Source organism: Thermothelomyces heterothallicus (assembly GCF_042370625.1).
Source record: "Thermothelomyces heterothallicus CBS 202.75 unplaced genomic scaffold P884_scaffold_1, whole genome shotgun sequence".
Taxonomy (NCBI): Eukaryota; Fungi; Ascomycota; class Sordariomycetes; order Sordariales; family Chaetomiaceae; genus Thermothelomyces; species Thermothelomyces heterothallicus.
In genome coordinates this window covers 3,335,796-3,347,952 of record NW_027192562.1, presented here as the reverse complement: position 1 = coordinate 3,347,952, position 12,157 = coordinate 3,335,796, and the positions used below count along the sequence as shown (strand labels likewise).

Sequence of the window (12,157 nt, the reverse complement as noted above, 5' to 3'; positions counted from 1 at the left end):
CGATCCGGAACCCGAAGCAGAAAACATCAAATCGCGACGCTTTCGGATGGGCAACCCAAGAGAATCAGATCCGAGCAGCGGGGCGGCCAAACCCCAGCGGGTGTTGGCTTGCCAGCTCTGCCAACAGCGCAAAGTGAAGTGCGATCGCAAGTTCCCTTGCTCCCAATGCTCCCGCATGGGGGCTCAGTGCGTCCCTGCCGCCCTCATCCCGCGTCAACGCCGCCGCAGGTTTCCCGAGCGGGAACTGCTCGAGCGCATCCGCCAGTACGAGGCATTGCTCCGCCAACATCATGTTCCATTTCGCCCCTTGCATCCTCCACACGCCCCTGTTGATATGCCCTCCGAGCGTCCTCCATCTTCCCGCGACGGCCGCACGTCCGAACCTCCGAGGATCGATGATTTGGCCCCATCCGGCCAGGGGAAGAGGGTCAAACCAAGAACGAGGTAATTACACCACCGCATCCGTTGTTTGCACATCTCGCGACTAATTTGCCTTTGAATCAGGAATCTCTGGCATGCGCTACGTCGAACGGTATGTGGCCCGAGCTGGGTTGGTGTTGCTAATCAATCACTGCATTCTTTAATTAATTAGTTCATCCAGGAGTTCAATGTGCGGCTGATGTAATTAGTATTCAGGACGCCGACACCGAGGATGACAGTGACACTGGTTCTGAGGCTGATGAGCCTGGTGGTGGTTTCATATACGACAATGAGGACATGGAGAAGGTCATCAAGGCTGCATTCGATCGCGCGTACAGGAGCGGCATGGAAAGCAGCAGCCCGCTCCTGCTCGGCTCGCCAGCCAGCACATCCCCCCTGACGAGTTTGCACCCAGACCAGGCCACCATCTTCCGTCTCTGGCAGGTCTATCTTGACAACGTGAACCCCTTACTCAAAGTCACGCACACGCCGAGTCTCCAGCCCCGTATCATCGACGCCATGGGCGATCTGGCAAACATCAGTGCGGCCCTGGAAGCGTTGCTCTTCGCTATCTACTGCACCTCCATCATGAGCCTCTCCGAGGTTCAGTGCCGCACCTTGTTTGGGTCGGCAAGGAGGAACCTGTTGACGGGCTATCAATTTGCTTGCCGACAAGCACTATCGAGCGCCAACCTCCTACAGTCGTGCGACCACGACTGCCTGGTGGCGCTGTTCCTGTATTTGGTAATTAGCATCCCCGAGCAGACAGTTTTTTTGTTGTTGTTTTCTGGAGGGGACACTGTCGTCACTTGATTATGTTCTTTTCGGTCTCTTGAGCCGTACGTTCTAACAGTCGCGTAGGTGTCCATCAAGTCCGATACAGACCCCCGGTCTGTGTCGTCGATGCTTGCCGTTGCCATTCACATAGCCCAGCGGATGAATTACGACAAGGAGTCCAGCAACGAGAAGTACCCCATCCTCGAGGCCGAGATGCGCCGGCGGCTGTGGTGGTCCCTTGTCATCCTCAACAGCCGAGTCTGCGAGACCTTCAACTACAGGGCTGCAACCATGGCCCCGACGTGGGACTGCCGGACACCCTCGAACCTCAACGACTTCGAGCTCCTTTCCGGCTCCAGAACAGCCCCACCTGTCCACGACAAGCCTACAGAGGCGCTGTTTGTGTGTGTACGCAGCCAGATCAGCGACTTCATCCGCCACTGTCGCTTCCACCTCGAGCCTACCGATCCCTTCCTGGCCACGCTCGCCGGCGGCGGCACCAGCCACTATGACCTCCGTGAATTGCAGGAAACCGTCGAGAAAACCTTGTCCCTTTGCGACCCGGCCCACCCGCTTCACTATATGACCATGTGGACCGCACGAGGGATGCTGGCCAAAAACATGCTTCTTGAGCACTGCTTCAGGCGGCGGCGACGGCAGCACCAACAACACCAACAACACCAACAACACCACCACCACCAACAACAACAACAACAACAACAACAGCAGCAGCAGCAGCAGCAGCAACTGGGCTCTGACCTTCCAGACAAGCCAGACCCAGACGAGCCGGACCCGGCCATCGGCTACGCGGTGACTATGCTCCGGTGCGATACGGCGTTGCTGGCGTCGCCGCTGACGAGGGGCTTCCTCTGGTACGTGCATGCCCACTTCCCCTTCCTCGCCTACGTCTACCTGGCGCAGTACCTGCCATCCCTGGCTGCCACCACCGCCGCCGCCAAGGCAGGCGAAGCAGGCATCAAGGAGAGAAACAACGACAATGACGCGGATGTGGTGTCTGCAGCCTGGGCGGCCATGAGCGACAACTACGATGCCCGCCGCGCCGCCGACTTCTTCTCCTTCCCCAGCGAGGAGAAGGACCAAAGCAAGAGAGAGAGAGAGAGGAACGAGGGTGGGGGGAACGGGGCAACCCCCGGCTCCGGCGAGGACGGCCACCCGTTGTTTGTGCTGTTCGCGAGGGTCGTGCTGCGCGCCTGGGACGCCGTGGCCGCCGCCTTCGCGGCGGCGGGCCACAGCCGGGACGTGGAGGAGGCTGTCCCTCGGATCGTGGTCAGTCTCAGGGAGAGGCTGGGGAAGGAGGGAGCGGGTATCGAAGAACGCGGTGGGGGGTCCGAGTTGCCCAGCGGTGGTGGTAGTAGTGGTAATAATAGTATTGGCGGTGATGGTGGCAATGGTGCCGGTGGTTCGTGTAACAATACGGACACGGGGATAGTGAATACCACTGGCGACAGCGCCGCGGGGTACGGATTCACGGGAGCGTACATGGACGTGCTGCTGGGGGATGGGGGGATAGGGCTCGTGGACGTGGAGTGCCAGGAGCTATGGCCCACGATGGACTGGGGCCCGTTGATGCAGCACGGGTTTTGACAAAACCATGTAATAATAACTGTATATGCAAGATATTAATTATGCATATTTCTGTGTGGATGATCCTCTAGCGAAGGTACCTAAGTAAATACCTTAGCTTCCTGAGTTAATTACCTTGGGTAGGTAGGTCGCTAATAAGCATTCCCACGGCCTTTTGGCAAGGTCAAAAACCTAGGAGGAAATTTTCTAGGATGATCGCAACGTGTGAATATAGATAATTATCTGATGTGCGCGAGGGCAGGAAACAAGGGCTGATAATACAACCCGGAATGACGGCACGGCCGATGAGAACCCAACACCCAGGCTCTTCAACGATGTGTATTCGAGTCGATGGGTCTGCCCAACCCCCTTCCATGCCACATGGGCTCCATTTCCCCGACTCCCCATGGAACTGCGCCTCCAGATCTGGCTGTCGTACCTCCAACAACACCGCATGATTGGAGGTAGAGATTGGCCTTCCCGCCGACGAAGATGAGACAAGCTACCCGAGCGAGGCGCCGCATTCTCGCTATTACAAGGGCCGCAACCATCTGGACAAAATTGTCAGCGGCCAGGGCTGGGCTAATTACACACTGAGCATTAAGGGCCGCAACCATCTGGACAAAATTGTCAGCGGCCAGGGCTGGGCTAATTACACACTGAGCATTAAGGGCCGCCGCTCTTACGCTGCATCTCTCAACCCGCTCCTCTGGGCCAGTCAGGAAGCGCGCCGCGCCGCCATCAGCTTTTACCACATCCGCCTCCCCTTACAATGCCTGCACGGGGAGCGGATACTGTACCTGAACTCACACTACGACGTCCTCTTATTATGTACGGCCTCGACAGCCCGAGGGCGTCCGTTTCGTCCGCGGTGGCTTCCCGAGCCTCGCAGACATCCTTGCCGACATGTTACACGATATCAAGGCCCATGACAGCAAGGATCAGGGGTGCGTTGGGTTTTCAGATCCCAAATCTTGATGATCTCTTTTGTTACAGGCTTGCCTGTAAAAGAAGTATCTGCTTGACTACAAGGCAAGGCACTTACCTAGGAAGGCACCGTGATCTAATAACCATCCGGCAATCGGCTTGCCCACCTCACGCTGAGCATAGAGTATTGGGTAGACCTCTTACTTCAGCAGCACGTAACCGTGACCCCCCGGGATTCTCCACCCAGTCGCGGCAAAGTCCTTCTCTTACATCCTCCGCTTCGGCATCCCACGAGGGGCTTGGGCGAATTCCCGGTCAAAGACTGGCACTTCCACTTCGCCCAGACGTTCCCCCCTCTATAGACGGGGCCATCCCACGGGCGCTTTCCACTGGCTCGGGGCCGACCCGCGGCCGGGAGTGGAGATCGACCTCCGTCAGGTCCCTCTCGATCTTTTCGTTGACACCCCACCACCTGTCGCGGAGCTGGGAGGGGCTGGAACGCGCCTTCGGCATTACGAGAGCGCAGCAGCGCGCAGCCCCAGATAACGGCGACGACGACAACGCCGGGTTGCGCCTCTACATCTGGCCCATCTTGAACTGGTCTCGACTTACCACGAGCATGATCCATGAGCTCCCTACACGGGAGGAAGAGGAGAAGGAGGAGAAGGAGGAGGAGGAGGGGTGGTGGCTGTTCAAGGTCGAGGCCTTCCAGAAATGCACCATTCCTCGACGAAATTGTTTCGACCTCTCGGCCGTTCGCCCGAGCCTGTTTCTGTTTGACGTTTAGGCTTTCTTCAACACCATATTACTCTGATCGGGATATTACAGATTGTCAAACATGAATGTTGTGAGAGCTTGTCACCCTCAGATCTTTGCTAGGAGCCCCTTGTCCGATAATTAACTCTCTCGGGACTCAAGGCTCAGTCCTCGGAGAGATGTTAATAATTAATCATCAGGGAGAGACACTGTGGTTGAATTTTTCTCATCTCTTTGCCTTCTACCTCTTATCCGCAAAAATGAAACTCTCTCGAAGTAAGCACCTCAGCTGCGAGAAAAACAAACCTGGATGATACTTTTGGGAATGTAGGTAGCGTGGAGTGTCATAAACGGTGGGGGGTTGCTCAGACCCTTTCCATGAGTTCAGGCCGGTTGTGGTGTTGTGACAGCCACGCTACTTTGCATAAGCCCTGGTGCTGGCGCCGACGGGGCCCAAGGGCAACCCGTTCGAGGTGTAAGTATGTCGTGCGTGAGCTGAGTGTGGGTGTCGAGAGGAAGCAGAGCCCGGCGGGCCGGGACTAATTAATTACGTTGCCCGGCCGGATCGTGTGGCAACAAAGACCCTTAGATTAGGATGTAAAAGGGCCGCTGGAGTGGGCTGCTGTAATTACCTGATGATTTAATTAATACGTTTTTATTGTTTTTCCTCGGTCATACTTCGTTATCTTGTGGTTCGGATGTTGGATCGGACAGTCACAATTAAACCCGAAAAAAAGACATAATAATTAGAGATGGACGAGAAACGCCCCGCCCCAGGAGCAATTTGACTCTCCCTAAGAGCTCCAGTCAGCATTAATAAACAAGAGATGGAATTGGGCTGACGACGGCCAAGGCCGCAGTGTGCAGAATCCAAGGCTGGACGGAGCTGTGGTGGCCGTATCGGAAGCTGCGAGCACACTTGGTATTCTCAGACCGCAGCGTGAGCCATAACATCATAATTAGTCATTATTTTAGCCTCTAATTATATCGATGTCTATCGATATCCCGAGCCCCGTCTCTCACAGCCGCTCGCTTAGCGTCTCTAACGACAAAATCTCCTCTTGTCTAAGATCTAGCCCGTCTGGGATCATCACGCGCCCCCGTTTAATGACGATCTCCCCCTCCTTCCCGCTCAAGACCGTCACGATCCGGGACACGGTTTGGGTCAGGTCCCCGGAGCTGCTGCTCCCGCTCGACTCCTCGCCACGCCGCCTCTGCCGCTCCGGACTCGCCTCCCTCTCCTCTTCGGCCTCCTTCTCCTTCTCCGCCCCCGGTTCTTCCCGCCGGTGCCAGAACGTGCCCGTCTCCCCGGGAGTCCACCAGTAGTACGGGAACCGGCGCTGAATATTGTTCACAAGCAGGGCGACCACGAGCATCAGCGCGCAGCCGAGCATCAAGGGCACGAACAAGAACCAGCCCAAGCCGGCTACGTTCGGGTCCAGGACTGCCATCAGGGCGGTGGCGCCAGCTGGAGGGTGTACGGTGCCGGTCAGGGCCATGAGGGCAGTGGCGCAGGCGCAGGCCAGCGAACCCCCCAGCCAGCGGACGGCCTCGAAGTGCGGCGACAGGGCAAACAGCTTGCAGACGGCCACGCCGGTGAGAGCCGAGACCATCTGGCCTAGGATGGCGTTGCGGGGTTGGGCCAGCGGGGACTCGATGGCGTAGAAATCGAGGACTGCTGCGGCGCCCTGGAGACGCGCGTTAAAAGAAGCAAAGGTCAGCATTGTCGTCTCGACACCATCGACTACAGATCTTGGGCGGACGGAGGACGTACATAACTGCCGATGATGATGGGCGCGCCGCGGGCCTGAAAAGCCGGTATCGCCTGGTCCACGGCGCCGATGATGGCTAGGCTGGCAAAGACGCCGACGACGGCCCAGAAGATCATGGCCAGGTTGCCCAGCGGCCGTGGCGGGCGGGTGCGGTACCCGAGGAAGTGGGCGACCGGGGCGGGCAGGTAGGGCAGGCAGGAGGGCGGGAGCAAGGGGTTGAGATACTTGTCAATGTCGAAGTGCCAACGGGTTGGCCCCCGGCGGAGACGGGATGGCGGCATCATAGTGGCGGCAGTCTATCTCGTGTCGTCTACTCCTGTATGTGTGTGTTAAATGCTCTCTCGTCTGGCGTCGAATCGATGATAATGCCATGAAAAAGGCAGAAGGCAACGAACTCGAAAAGAGGATGGGTTTGCGATTTCAGGACCTTGGGTTTCCGGTTCTGAGGAGAGGGCCTAATACGTTCAATCTAGGTAGTGGTGATGCCGGAATGGTGGAGACCGGGTGCAAGGGAAACCGGGAAGCTGTTCGGCATGCCGAACCCGAGCCAGTTCCGATGAGTAGTCGGCCCAGGCCACCCATCCACCTCGCTGCTCAATGACGGTAGTTGAACGCAAGGAAGGGAAGCGGCCCCGACAGGCAAACCTTAAATTCGGAGCTTTGGCCAGGCATCTCGTTTTTAACCCGGGACCCTCGTGGCGAAGGCTAGTACCCGTCCCTCATTATGGAGCCGAACAGAACCACTGAAACCCCCAGGCGCCTGGGTAGATGCCGCCATCCGGCGGCGCGGTTGTATGACGGGGTTGTCGAGCCATCGACGCCGAGAAAAACGCAAACGCGCGACAGGAGTTGTTCGAATGAACGAGCCAACGGGGGCGTCGGGATTTACGTCAGATTTGCTAAGAGAAATTCCCAAAGTAGTATAGCGCCCGGAGCCTCCAACGATTTCAAGCGCAACGGATCGCGCGGCTCCATGGTGCCCGACTTTTCGCAGCGAGGATATTTCCGCGGAGGCGGCCGAGCCGAGAAGTTGCTGGTGACCTGTCTCAGGTGGTTTTTGACCTTGCTGTCCCGGTTTCTGGAAACAAAGAAGCTTAAAAGACGTCTTCAACGCCCCTTCCAGTCTAGCGGAGTGTAACGTGGAAAGAAGCATGCCAAGATCTCGATCTAATTCCTGGGGTAGACCCACATGGCACCCATCGGCACCTGCTATCTGACAGTGGCTTGCCCTTATCAGAGCCAGGACAGAAGAAGCACCAATTGTCATTGTTACAGAAGGTCGGCGCTGCTGGGCACAAATGTGCGGATTACATCCTAGTTAGTATACACTAACCGGCACGGCTAATCTGGGGCCTAGAGCTGCCCACTTTCGCGCCCCGATCTGACGCACGCCACTGGAACTGTGGAGTGGCTGCTTTAAGCCTTTCATCCGTTCCGAAATCAAAAAGAAAGTTTCGACGCCAACAAGCCGTCCAAATAAATTATTCAAAGGTGCTCCATAGGACGAGAATTCTAAGGCCTGTCTCTTCCGGGCAGTATTCGTATCTGCTTACTGGATGAGCTCACCCCGCCAGGGTCAGTTTACGGGCTTTTGTCATGGCTAAAGAAAGCTTAAGTCCCAGAGGGCGCATCTCGCAGGTTTGTCGGGAATCCGGCAATACGGCGTATGCTCGGCATGCTAGTGGCTCCATCTGACCCGCCGGCCAATCACTGTATAATTACACTATGCGGAGCGGAGTGTAAAAGAATTCGTACAGAATGCTGGAAGTGTAAAGACACCCATGGGAACAACTATCATATAACTGAAATCTCGTAAAGATTACCGAACCCATTGCGGCAAAGAGTGGTGGCAGTTCTGACGCAGTTCGGCGCGCAGTCAGACGCACTGCGGCTTACGGATTAGCGCATCGACTATTAATGTAGACTCCCGAGTCCGTGCGACGTAATTACATACAGGTACGAACTTGGCGTAAGGCGATATGCGGGAAAAACAGTGTTTTCACAACAAACTAGTGTAGGTAAGGTAGTTAAGTCACATCGCCTACTTGACATGGTCTCTTCAACCCGCTCTTCAGCTCAATGTATTTCATTGATTATCCCGGGATGGAATGCCACTGCCTTTCCATTCCTAGGCCCAGGAGCTGGCCACCACGATTGCTACAACAGAGAAGACTAATTACCCTACCTTAATTACCCCACTCCAATCAGTTAGAGGAATGTGTTTCTGTCTGATTCAATTTTCCACTCCGAATCCGTAGCGGGTTACAGGGGGGGGGAAATATTTCCTGTTGTCGTTTCGATTGTTGTTCTTTTTCTTCCTTCTCGGGAGTGTTAGTTAACTGAGATTTGTTTGCAAGAATCCATTTTCCTGGGATGGATGGCCCCAAGTGTCAGAAGCGTGCTATAAGCTTCTGAGGCATTAGGCACGCTCGCTAAACGCATAGACCATTTCTTTTGTCTATATAATTATGTGCCTATATGCTCCTCGTCCCCGGGCTTGGCATGCTCGCAAATCCTCTAACAGCTACGAACAAGCGCTCATTATACCTGCCGGGAGCCTAATGGCCGCTCGATTTACCGGGTTGCACTTGGCCGCAAAACTTGGAATTGAAACCGCTCGTATGGAGTTGCAGGTCGGAAAAGAGGAACCAGATGCGCAGGACAGCACCCAACCCACACCACTCAGCTATGCGACCGAGGGTGGCTGTGAGGCCGTGGTACGAGCTTTCCTGGCGACAAGCCGGGTCGACGTTAACTCGCCCGGGGGGGTGAGTTTAAATACACGCCACTACACTACGCAGCTATGGTTGAAAACATAGGTGTCGGAGGCGCTGTTAGCCACGGGACGAGCGAAAGTTGACTGGACGGGGGAGAACGGCAAAACTCCTCACCATCTGGCAGCAAACAAGGGGCATGCTGACGTGGTGCGGATGCTTCTGGCGACAAATCAAATCGACATCAATACGGCGGACCGCTGAGGAGCAACGCCGCTACACGCGGCTGCCGAGCGGGGGAACCTTGATGTCGTTCAAGTGCTCTTGGCGGTCCCCGGGATCGACGTTGAGGCCATGAACGAGTTCGTCCGGAGACCGCCGATTCTCGCTGCAGAACATGGAAGTAAGGAAGTCGTGGAGGCTCTCCTCAGAGAACAGGGAGAGTCGATATTAATGCGAGGGATCTGGATATGCTCCAGAACCTCCTGTGTCTCGCAGTCAAACGAGGGCGCCGGGACCACGTGCAGCTGCTCATCAATACCGGCCAAGTGGACATCAACAGCCGAGACATAGGCCGTCCCACCCCGCTCAGTTATGCAGCGAGAGGCCACAACAGAATTGTGGAGGCGCTCCTGGCTACAGGACAAGCTGACGTCAACGCAGCGACCGAGGCTGGGACGACACCGCTAGTCTGTGCCCGGGAAACTTTCGGACCGGGCCGGCATTACCTCAGCCGCCATTCCCCTGGTCCTTCTGGTACCTAGTTTTCCCCCGGCTCGAGAGATTGACAATAGCGGTCGTTGTTTCAACGATATACGTCGCAGGCGAAGAGCCACATCACACCACAGTTGTCGGTCCTCTTCGTGATATCCAAGCAAGTGAAGCCCCTACAAAACTCGATGCCACTACCGGAAAACCAGTAGTTCTAATTAATTATTAAGTCGTCACGATTGGCATAGAGGCTGGCCACTTCCGTTTTTGCTGTTGCAACGAGCACGGCGTAATAATGGTTGAGCAGCCCACCCTGGACTTATTGGTCCCTGATTTCCCCCCCGACAATGGTTAACGACGAGGCTACCGTCCAGGAGTTAATTAGAGTTTGAAGTCTGAAGTTGGGCGACGGATTGGTCGTTGGTCAGATGAAGGTGTGCGCTGTAGGAAGCAGGAAAAAGGACAGAATAGGTGAGGCGGGAGCGGCGACCACAGTTGCAGCATGAATATTCATTCATTAACAGGCTACAGATATTAATACTCCTAGTCCTCTTATCTAGTCCCTTGACTCCGAGCTTACTCAAGGTCATACAGGAGATAATTAATTACGCTAGGTACCCAAAGGTCCTTGCACCTATGGGCCACCCGCGGAGCAACTCTCCCTATATTCTCATCAGTATTCTAGGCGCCCAGCCTGGAAGGTCTCGTCTCTGGTCTGTTTCAGAAATGGCATCAACGCCGTCCCTCCGGTACCCGTCAGCTCTCCTCCGCCTGCCGGCGCTTTCTCCTTCGCCTCGGCGGAGGAGGAAGCCCGCAGCTTCGACGACGCCGTTGCCAGGTTGACTTCCCGTCTCGTGTTTTGCTGGCGCGACGGGATGATGATGTACCGCGTCACCATCTGCAGATGCTTATTCCTGAACTCGGCCAACGCCCTCGTCGCCGTCCGAAAAGCCTCCCGCACCTCTGCCAGTTCCGGACTGAGTCCTCCCTTTTCCTCTCCGCCCGCCGCCAGCAACTCTTCCACTCCCTTCCTCAAGCCCCCGGGGTACCTGGCCGCCACGTCCTCGAGAAACCTGCGATGCGGCTCCGGCATGTACCCCCTCACTTCCTCGTGGAAGCCGACGGCTGGCTTCCCTCCCTGACCTCCACCTCCCTCCTCCGGGTCCGAATTACTATTACTGCCGCCGCCGCCGCCGCCGCCGCCGCCGCCGCTACTGCCGCTGCTGCCCATCGCGAGATGTTCCACCCCCAGCGCGATATCAAGGAACTGCACCAGCGAGCTCTGCCCGTTGCTGCCCCCCCTCAGCTGCCGCCACTCGCCCTTCCCGGCGTTGGCCTTTCCCTCTGCCTCGCCTCCGCCCTCCGCCGATTCGGCGTAGAACACGCCCCTCGGCAGGCCTGCGGCCGCCATGTTCTTGCTCCCCGCCAGGAACGGCCGGATCTGGTGGTAGAAGACGTCCGGCCGGCACCGCTCGTCCATGCGGTCCAGCAGGCGGCCCAGCCGCCCGATGCACGCCGTCGTCTCGCGCAGCGCCCGCGACGCCACGGCGGCGGCGGCGGCGGGGAGGGGAACGTCTTGGTCTCGGCGTCGGGCCGCGAACAGGGCGTGCATCGCGCGCAGGAGGACGGGAAGCAGGCGCGCCCCCTCCGCCTCCATGGCGACCGAGACCGTGTAGAACCAGGACTCGTCCGCCGTGCCGGTGAAGGTGTGCAGGGCGCGGAGCGCGTCGGGGTCCGTTAGATCCGGGTCGCGGTCCGGAACAGAAGTTGGGGGGGTTGTGTTGCTGGGGGTGGTGCTGGCGGTGTTGGTGCTGGTGGAGGCGACCTCAAAGTTCCAGAGGCTAAGAGAGGCGAAGGTCGCCACGGGAGGAGTGCCGAGGTGGGTCGTGACGGCGAGGAAGGGCAGAGTTATCTGGGGCGGTAGGGTCTGATAACGAGGGGCAGTGTTAGAGCAGGCAGGGTGAAAGACTCGGGAAGAGTAATTAATTAGTCGTAACAAGATGAGAAGCGGGGATGAGAACCGTACCTCAGCGGCAGTGTCGCCGCCCCAGATATAGGCGTGCGCGAGGAAGCCTAGGATGACGCAGGCTCGGCGCCATTCGGGTTCTGTGGTGAGGCGGTCTGTCGAAAGGATGGGGAGCTGGTGGACCTGGTCTCGCAGCGTCCTGCTTGCCAATGCGTCTGGGAGACACTCGACCAGCGACTCCCAGGGGCCGTAGTAGGGGTTTGGAAGTTTCCCGAGGGGCGGCTCCTCTGGTAGAAAGCCGTTTGACGTGACTGCATACTCGTTCAGTGGCATCGGCAGCACTTCTGTGCTGGCTCCCCGGCTATTAAAGGTGAGCGTTTCCGAGGGAGACATGAAGGCTTCGGGTGATTGAAGAAAAGCAGAACGCAGAACGAATAGTAAGGTATTATTAGTTGTTTACCTCGGGTATGCGATGCCGAGAGAAGAAGGAGTCGAGAAGACCTGAAGAAGCAATGCGGACAAGACGAAGA

At 57.1% G+C, this 12,157-nt stretch overlaps 5 protein-coding genes across 5 annotated transcripts; 3 read left to right on the top strand and 2 right to left on the bottom strand.

Annotated features, from left to right (window-relative positions):
• Positions 1-175: 175 nt before the first annotated feature.
• P884DRAFT_266480 (uncharacterized protein) lies at positions 176-2,802 on the top strand (the record flags this gene model as incomplete). Its single annotated transcript, XM_069442032.1, has 4 exons — positions 176-444; positions 505-532; positions 637-1,164; positions 1,282-2,802. 4 exons carry the CDS (start codon positions 176-178, stop codon positions 2,800-2,802), a joined length of 2,346 nt encoding a protein of 781 aa, XP_069302289.1.
• A 385-nt stretch (positions 2,803-3,187) lies between these two features.
• P884DRAFT_296348 (uncharacterized protein) lies at positions 3,188-4,495 on the top strand (the record flags this gene model as incomplete). The annotated part of the gene is made up of 2 exons (XM_069444405.1): positions 3,188-3,245; positions 4,071-4,495. 2 exons carry the CDS (start codon positions 3,188-3,190, stop codon positions 4,493-4,495), a joined length of 483 nt encoding a protein of 160 aa, XP_069302288.1.
• Positions 4,496-5,483: 988 nt separating this feature from the next.
• Positions 5,484-6,520, bottom strand: P884DRAFT_296347 (HPP family-domain-containing protein; the record flags this gene model as incomplete). Its single annotated transcript, XM_069444404.1, has 2 exons — positions 5,484-6,152; positions 6,239-6,520. The coding sequence occupies 2 exons, from the start codon at positions 6,518-6,520 to the stop codon at positions 5,484-5,486; spliced, it is 951 nt and encodes a 316-aa protein (XP_069302287.1).
• Positions 6,521-9,304: 2,784 nt separating this feature from the next.
• On the top strand, positions 9,305-9,714 carry P884DRAFT_266477 (uncharacterized protein; the record flags this gene model as incomplete). The annotated part of the gene is made up of 2 exons (XM_069442031.1): positions 9,305-9,353; positions 9,449-9,714. The coding sequence occupies 2 exons, from the start codon at positions 9,305-9,307 to the stop codon at positions 9,712-9,714; spliced, it is 315 nt and encodes a 104-aa protein (XP_069302286.1).
• A 577-nt stretch (positions 9,715-10,291) lies between these two features.
• On the bottom strand, positions 10,292-12,053 carry P884DRAFT_215984 (Indoleamine 2,3-dioxygenase). Its single transcript, XM_069439292.1, has 3 exons — positions 11,688-12,053; positions 10,877-11,588; positions 10,292-10,810 (listed from the first exon to the last, which is right to left on the bottom strand). Exons 1-3 carry the CDS (start codon positions 12,018-12,020, stop codon positions 10,335-10,337), a joined length of 1,521 nt encoding a protein of 506 aa, XP_069302285.1. The 5' UTR covers positions 12,021-12,053; the 3' UTR covers positions 10,292-10,334.
• Positions 12,054-12,157: the final 104 nt, after the last annotated feature.